At 38.6% G+C, this 8,169-nt stretch overlaps 2 protein-coding genes and 1 long non-coding RNA gene across 4 annotated transcripts; 2 read left to right on the top strand and 1 right to left on the bottom strand.

The window, feature by feature from the left end:
* Positions 1 to 1,713: 1,713 nt before the first annotated feature.
* Positions 1,714 to 3,561, bottom strand: LOC106301459. The gene is made up of 2 exons (XR_001262203.1): positions 3,489 to 3,561; positions 1,714 to 3,405 (listed from the first exon to the last, which is right to left on the bottom strand). It is a non-coding gene; the product is annotated as an uncharacterized LOC106301459 (long non-coding RNA).
* Positions 3,562 to 4,292: 731 nt separating this feature from the next.
* On the top strand, positions 4,293 to 5,886 carry LOC106307048 (rac-like GTP-binding protein ARAC3). 2 transcript variants are annotated; one of them, XM_013743886.1, is made up of 7 exons: positions 4,293 to 4,503; positions 4,770 to 4,857; positions 4,957 to 5,066; positions 5,144 to 5,207; positions 5,280 to 5,344; positions 5,415 to 5,480; positions 5,559 to 5,886. In XM_013743886.1, exons 1-7 carry the CDS (start codon positions 4,405 to 4,407, stop codon positions 5,661 to 5,663), a joined length of 597 nt encoding a protein of 198 aa, XP_013599340.1. In that variant the 5' UTR covers positions 4,293 to 4,404; the 3' UTR covers positions 5,664 to 5,886. The 2 variants fall into 2 exon arrangements, with proteins under 2 accessions (XP_013599340.1, XP_013599339.1); XM_013743885.1 differs by having other exon boundaries at positions 5,415 to 5,886.
* A 451-nt stretch (positions 5,887 to 6,337) lies between these two features.
* On the top strand, positions 6,338 to 7,522 carry LOC106307050 (ubiquitin-conjugating enzyme E2 29). The gene is made up of 4 exons (XM_013743887.1): positions 6,338 to 6,501; positions 6,724 to 6,851; positions 6,938 to 7,042; positions 7,151 to 7,522. Exons 1-4 carry the CDS (start codon positions 6,432 to 6,434, stop codon positions 7,292 to 7,294), a joined length of 447 nt encoding a protein of 148 aa, XP_013599341.1. The 5' UTR covers positions 6,338 to 6,431; the 3' UTR covers positions 7,295 to 7,522.
* The last annotated feature ends 647 nt before the right edge of the window (positions 7,523 to 8,169 follow it).

Here is an 8,169-nt window from a genome sequence, read left to right as displayed (position 1 = left end):
TTTAAGTAATGAGAGATTTAAGGTTTCAAGGCCTTTAGGAATTTTAAAATTCGAGATTAGGGTTTTAGTTTAAACAAGATTCAGATTCAAGTTTTAAAACAATCCTAATCATAGCTCTAGCCGATCAATCAAACACTCAAGCTTCAAATCAAAATTGAAAACCGATTTTCCAAAATTATGGTTTTAGGGAATTTCGAAAACTTTGATCTTTGATCAAGGGGATTTGATTTGAGATTCAAAAAACCTTTAAGGTTCTGATTTTAATTGATCAATGGATCAATCTCGTTTTTAGGTTTTAGATCGAACTTATAGAGCTTCGATTTACTCATAGGGGATTGATCTATTTAACCTATGGCTTTTAGTTTTAGAGATTATCTTTTATGGTTTCAATCTTTACAAAACAACCAGGTTCGATTCTTGTTTTCAGATTTCGAATTACCTTTATTTTGTAGGGTTGAACCGGACCACCAAAGTCAGATGAACCTCTAGTTGCACACGGACGCAAGCTAGCTCCTTTATCGGGTCGCAAGATGGGACGAGACGCGAGCTGTCTGGAACGGTCTTACGTCTGGTCACGGATGTGTGCTGAGGTCGTCGGACGCGAACGGGACGCGTCTTCTTCTTATCTAGTGCGCGAGTTGGTTGATTGGGAACTCAAGCTTGCTGTGATGCAAACTGGACTAGCTCTGTTGTGAACAGGAAGCTGCGAATGTCCCAGGATCAGGAATGCTTAAGGGCTTTAGTTGATCGGGTGTTTGCAAGCTGGAACGCAAGCAAGAACAGTCTAAGGTTCTTCGGGGTTAGATCTTTGCACCAACTCCTCTCAGCTCATGAAATAAAAACAAGAAATATTAGATTACATGAACACCATAATCTGAACAAGATATCATCAAACAACTAAGGTATGATAAACTTATCTTTCACAGAATTTGAATTTGGCTAGAAAATCTTGTTGGTTCGGATTAGGGTTCCAAAAGACCAAGACGGCGCCGTGTATTGTTTCTGCGAGTGAGGGCGCGTCTGAGATCGGATCGACGAACGGTTTGCGCTGATGGATTCGTCTCGTCAAGAGATTCAATATGATATGTTGCTCGTCGTCTGTTTCCTCAGGGTTTGAGAGATAGATCGATTTTAAGTTGCGCCTGATTTAGGGTTTATGTGTGACGGATTTCAGGTTAGGTTTTGTCTCAGGGTTTTGTAGTCTGTCGTGCTGATAACGTGTTGTAATTAGAGAGTTTAGAGACTGAATATTTCTATGTCATTATTAATGATCAAGTGGGTTCCTTTATATAAGGATTACAAGATAAAGATAAATGGAAAGAGTACATATCCTAATCCAACAGGAAATAGGAAAACTACTAAAACATAGAAAATGAAAACATCCTAAGTTCTAAGTCGGCCAAGACTAGACGACTTAATACTAAGTCGTCCAAGACTAGCCGACCTAATACTAAGTCGGCCAAGAGTAGCCGACTCTCTCTCTCTCCCTTGGACGCGGCCGCGGCTGGACTTGGTCGTGACTGATGGACATTCTCTTCTTGTTTTGGTTAATGACAATCCACTTCATGATTTATAAGAGGACTATCTATATTTTCTATTTGACATGAGATGATTACAACAACGTATTTCCGAATATGAATATACAGAGCGGTGACTACTAAAAGAAAGTTAATGTTGTAGACAACAACAAACAAGATAATAACTAGTTCAACAAACGCAATATACACCAATCTCATTCCACATAGGTTTTATGTGTAAATGTCACATGTATAGTTTAATTTTTTTTTTTTTGGTAAAAATGTAAAGATATTATTAACAAGCTTTTTCGTTTTTGACGGAAAATAGAGAGGTTAACAAGAAACAGATAAACGGAAAATAAAATTCTAAACACAAACTCGACCATGTCCACAACAACAGCTTGCCGCAAAAGAATGAGCCAAGTTCAACCGAGAGTCGGGACCCCAGTAATTTTGGCCTCCCCGGTGATCCGCTCTTAAAGATAATGGCCCATCTGAGAACAGTTTGCCGAGGCTTAATAGCACAAACCCACAAGAATAGACAGCAAGAGCAGAGGCCTACCACACCCGCAGCAACCAAAACTGAGCTTTTATTAGGCCCGAATACGACCTGTACACGATGCCGCTCCGAGCAAAAAGGAGCTGCAACCTCCGAACATCCCACACTGAACCTAACCTGCACACAATTGCCTCGCACACCACCACAAAGAGCTCAAGCAAACCCAAGTGATGCTGGGATGTGAGCAAAGACCAAGCATTAAGAAGTGGCGGTCAATGACCTGAGAACCACCACACGCCCGTCGTCGCCGAGAACCGACGAACTGAAATTGGAGACGCTAGAGCCGTCACTTGCCTCAACAAGAACGGGATTTGTAAACAGGGCACACCGGTACAGAAACCGCAAAGAGGAGGGCCAAAGGTGAGGAAGCAAAGTGAAAGGCAAATCAAGCGGACATAGATGACCGCTCTTTAAACCTCCCATATGACCTACGCGAGCCGGCCACCGAGCTCAGACACCATCCCGCCTGCGTGCTGAATCTCACGAACTCGCCGCCGTGGTAGAGAAACCCACCAGCACACACCACGCTAGGAGGAGGACACTCAGGTTCAAAAAACCGACGAGAGACGCCCTCCGTAGCCGAGAACCGCCTGGGCCAGAGCAGCGGACCGTCGAAACCCAGGAGAGGACACCACGACGCTCCTCCTCACGGACAGAAAAAGCAGGACGAGATCTGAAAGAGAAAATCGATCTCCAACCATACCCCAAAAAGCAGACTGCAACCTCCACCCACCGCTCGACCTTCTCGCCATTTTTCCAGAGAAAGCTGAGGGACCACCGGATCAAAACTCCTCTGCAGCGGAGTAATTCCCGGAGCCAAACCCTAGCCCAGAACAACGCACATATCGAAGGGAAACGAGACAGATGGGATAGCAGCAAAACAAGAGAAAGAAACTCCAGTCACCGTACGCGCCGCCACGCGCCGTCGGTGCCGAAAGAGTCGAAGCTCAAGTTTATCGTCTTCAAGGGATAAATTGGAGAGAGAAGAGAGCTTATCGTCTTCAAGGGATAAGGTGAGGATCCTTGAGGACGACGACGTATAGTTTAATGTTGAATACAACAACAAAGGAGATCGTACCTAGTTCCCGATCACTAAACCGTTTTAATAAATATATTTGGCTTATGGCATCAAAACACCTTCGCACAGCTATGTGAATATACGAGCATGAGTAGTGTGATGAGTTATTGACACAGTTCTTTAAGAAAAAAAAACTAAATAAAAAAAGGATAAAATAGAATGTCACAAGAATTACAATCGCTTCTTTACGAAGAAACGTTGACAAATATTTGGGAGATGAGCTCTCCACTTGGCTTATGTTTAGTGGACATCTGCATTTTTGATATATATATTTAATTATTAGGTAAAAATAATTAAATAAAAACGTTAAGAGACTTGAGTGTGAGAGATTTACCACTAATGTTGCTCTAGGATCTTACATATATCCCGTTTATTAATGTATAAGAGTAGACATAGGGGCATCAGAGTCCCAAATTATTATGTATAGTGTTGAAATATGGTTTGTTGGTAGTAAATAGTAGGTATGGGCGTTCGGGGGCCCGTCGGTTTCGGTTCGGTTTGATTCAAATTTTCGGTATAATGCTCATAGGTCCTATTCGGGTTTTACTCAATATCGGGTCGGGTTCGGTTTCTTTCGAGTTTGGTTTGGATTGGTCTGTAACCAATGTATGAAATCGTCAAAAATATTTTCTCTAAACCCGAAAAATTTACAAAAAATATTAAAATATATAAATTATTCACAAATCTAATTAAAAATTAGTTAAATATTTAAACTTACTAAAAAGATTCAAAATAACAAATAAAACAAACTACAAAAATCTTTAGAAAACTATAAAATACTAAATTACCTTAACATATATAAAGACATTAGCATATTTAACTAATTTTGGATATCTTCGGATCCTGATTTGGATTTCGGTTCGGTTCGGGTTATATTCATACTCTAAAGTACTAAACTCATAAGTCTCGTTCGGATATTTTTGTATAAGGGTTTCGATTTTTTTGTTCGGATTTAGGTAAGTATTTCGGCTTGGAATAAAAACGTCCAGATCTAGTAAATAGATTAAAGAGTTTTTGTAGGAGTTCTGATTTCTCACAAAACTAAAGAAAGAAATAAGAAAAGTAAAAGAAATCGAAAGAAATGGAACAGAAAATTCAAGTCTAGAGTCGAAAAGACTTTCGGTTTCAGCTGCTCTTTTCTTTTTCTTTTTCTTTTTCTTTTTTGTCTCCTAGCTGCCTAAAGAAGCCCTCTTTCTTTCTCTCTCTCTCTGCTCAAATCGAAATTAGGGTACGAAGTTGACGGCGAGAAGATGAGTGCTTCAAGGTTCATAAAGTGCGTCACCGTCGGTGACGGCGCCGTCGGCAAGACTTGTCTACTCATCTCATACACAAGCAACACTTTCCCCACTGTGAGTTCACTCTCCTCTTTTTCGCCTAAAGTTGAGATCTTTCTTAGAAAAATTTGCTTAGGTTCTCTCAAAGGCTTGATCTTTTTGCACATCTGCTTGTTATCGTGATCAGTAGAAGCTTTAGAGATTTAGTAGCTCACGGCAGTGATGTTACTTTACTGATGTATAGGATTGAGATTGTCTGCTAGTCAATTGTGGTCTTTGAGATGTTTGTAATCTATTTATGTATGTTCTGAGCTCTGACTGATCCATTGTTGTGGTGACAGGATTATGTGCCAACTGTGTTTGATAATTTCAGTGCTAATGTGATTGTTGATGGGAACACCATCAACTTGGGATTGTGGGACACTGCAGGCAAGCTATAGCTTTGCTTTGTTCTTTCTTTTTGTTGTTGTGTCTTATTTGTCTTTAAACTTTGTGTGTTTATGTTCTGCCTTGATGAAACATACACAGGACAAGAGGACTATAATAGACTAAGACCATTGAGCTATCGTGGTGCTGATGTCTTCTTGCTCGCATTCTCTCTCGTCAGCAAAGCTAGCTATGAAAATGTTGCTAAAAAGGTTAATACTCAAATCATAAAATTTTCAATAGTCATTTTCATACAATATATTTGATGTTTTGCTTATTATTTCTTCAGTGGGTTCCTGAACTCAGACATTACGCTCCTGGTGTTCCAATCATCCTTGTTGGAACAAAGCTTGGTTGGTTCTTTTCTTTATTTTTTATTTCATCTAGTCAAAAGATATAGTTCTGATTAACAGATTCTCTTTCAGATCTTCGAGATGATAAGCAGTACTTTGTTGAGCACCCTGGAGCTGTGCCTATATCTACTGCTCAGGTACCTTTCCTCATATTCTTCTGGCGGATCGTTTTCGTTAAGTACTTATGTTCCTTTTTATTCATTGTAGGGCGAAGAACTGAAGAAGCTTGTTGGAGCTTCTGCTTATATAGAATCCAGTGCAAAGACCCAACAGGTACCTCATATCAAATTCATCATCTTTTTATACCTTTGTTTCAAAATCTTGCTGACGATACCTCATTGGGTTATACAGAATGTAAAAGCCGTCTTTGATGCGGCTATTAAAGTAGTTCTCCAGCCACCTAAAAACAAGAAGAAAAAGAAGAGAAAGTCTCAGAAAGGATGTTCTATATTGTGATTCGCTAGAACAAGAAGAACCCAACAGTTATAAAGTTATAACTAATCCTTGTTTTCCGAGAGTGCTACGGACCCATTTTTTCTTATTTCCATGAAACAAGAATCTGTTGTTTTGTAGTCTGAATACTGACATATCAAAAGAAACTCATTGGTCTTGTTTGAGGTTGTATTCTTGTTTGCATTATGTAAATATATGATGATACCACGTTTTGCTTTCGATTCCATTTTAGAGACTATTTACTGCTATGGTTGTGTTGTTGTTGTTACAAGAGAGGGTCGCAAGAAGAGACCAAGAACCAAGTTTTGGTTTTGCAAGTTTGCAAGTTCAGTTTCTGGTCCTATGAACGATGACGAAGACAATAAGGATATTGTAATAAAACAAATCTGATTCTTCTAGAGAACAAGAACTTTAACAAGTCCCATTAAAGACCGTTCAATAGATATGACATCAAGCATGTAAGGGCCATCCGCTTCAAGGTAAGTCTTCTCTTTGAGAATCAGAACAAAACAATAGAATCTTTCTCCATTACCTTTATATGAAGACAAAGCGGGCGGCTCAAAAGAGACTTTTTTGCAAATGACACCTATATTGCTTAAGCAAATTGTAAATGGAACCATTAAGAGAATCGCCAAGAGGCTTACGGTTCACGCTTTGAAACACAGGCCTCTCATTTTGATATGTATCCCATTCTTTCTTATAAATAGAGATTTACGTTTTGGTTTGTGAGACCTATCCCAAGCAAGAGAGCTTTCGTTTCAATCAAAAACTATGGCAACGAGAAGGATTTTAAAAGAACTGAGGGAGTTGCAAAGAGACCCTCCTATGTCATGCAGTGCAGGTTAGAGAATTTTTTTTTCATTTTGTGTATCCAAGTTGATTTTTTGGTTTGTGTATCATTACGTTTCTTCTAAAGGATTTGATATTTTTTTTTTGTCTCTCCTTATTATTATTTTCTTGGAAAGAATCTTAAATTAATTCAACCAAAAAAAGTAGTTTTACATTTGCTGTTAACATGGTATCTAAGGTTTTTTTCTTCTCTCCTTGGTTATGGATTTTTCAGGTCCAGTAGGAGAAGACATGTTTCACTGGCAAGCTACAATAATGGGTCCTAACGAAAGTCCATACACGGGAGGTGTTTTCCTTGTCACTATCAATTTCTCGCAAGATTATCCTTTCAAACCTCCCAAGGTAAATAAAATAACTTCCACAACACGAAACTTATAATCTCCCTAGGGCTCAAAAAATAACCATCATGGTTTTGTTTATGTTTTCAGGTTGTATTCAGAACCAAAGTGTTTCACCCTAACATCAACAGCAACGGGAACATCTGTTTGGACATTCTCAAAGACCAGTGGAGCCCTGCCCTTACAATCTCTAAGGTTCAAAATCACTAAAAAATCTTCTTTTAAATATTTCTATAAGCCTCATCAGTTATTGTTTTATACCCAACAAATTTAACAGGTTACTAAACATGCTTGGTGTTACAGGTGCTTCTCTCTGTGTGCTCTCTTCTTACAGACCCAAACCCTGATGATCCTCTGGTTCCAGAGATAGCTCACATATGCAAAACCGACAAGGCCAAATACGAAGCCATGGCTCGAAGCTGGACCCAGAAGTATGCCTTGTACTAAAACTCACAACTCCTAATGTCTACAACTTGTGGTTTTGGTCTTATTTTATTATAATAAAACAAAGATGTGGAATGATATTCTGATTTCTATTGTTCCTTGAATAATTTAGAAAATTGTTTTGGTATTGTACTAATAAGTGTCATTACTATATTAGATATCGATTTTGATTCCTGCCTAGACCTTTTCTGTATAATTATTGGCAGTAAAGCTGATTTGGATTCTTTGCTCTTTGGTGGTTGATCAATCTATTCATTGTAATAACAACTTCTCAATTGTAACCCACCAATTATTTGATCGGTAGATTACTTTAAACAGACATAATTCATCAGAGCACCTATGTGTAATATTTATGATAGGTGTGGTTGTTTTATGTTTGTGTTAAATGTTAATATATAACTTTATATTTACAATTGTCGCAAAATTATATATTTCTAAATTTTGAAAAAAAAAAATTTAAAAAGCATCGTTTCAATGACTTTAGATACATTTCATTGTCAAGTCTTTAACAATACAGCGTTGTGGGCCTTGTGGCTATGAACTATGCTCGGTCTAGATGGTTCAAAATTATGCCGATACCACCACCTATATGGCTCCAAAAGGCCAATAGAAATGAAATAGATTATATATGTCAAGGTATCAGCTAGGTTCGATTCGATCTTAATCAGATTAACTCCTAAGCTTCAAGATCGATTCCTTCGTTTCTTAACTAGTGATCAAGCAATCGATACTCACAACACAAAGAACAACACGCAATGTTTATCCGGTGTTCACCGCACTTCTCCAATGTAGAGAAGCTGCTATACTCACCGGAGCTAGCTCAGCTAGCAATCCACTAGAATCAGTTTGATTACAAGTGTAGATATCACAACCTGATA

Source organism: Brassica oleracea, chromosome C7 (genome assembly GCF_000695525.1).
Source record: "Brassica oleracea var. oleracea cultivar TO1000 chromosome C7, BOL, whole genome shotgun sequence".
NCBI classification, from domain to species: Eukaryota; Viridiplantae; Streptophyta; class Magnoliopsida; order Brassicales; family Brassicaceae; genus Brassica; species Brassica oleracea.
The sequence above is the reverse complement of the archived record's forward strand: the minus strand, read 5'-3'. Positions and strand labels throughout refer to the sequence as shown.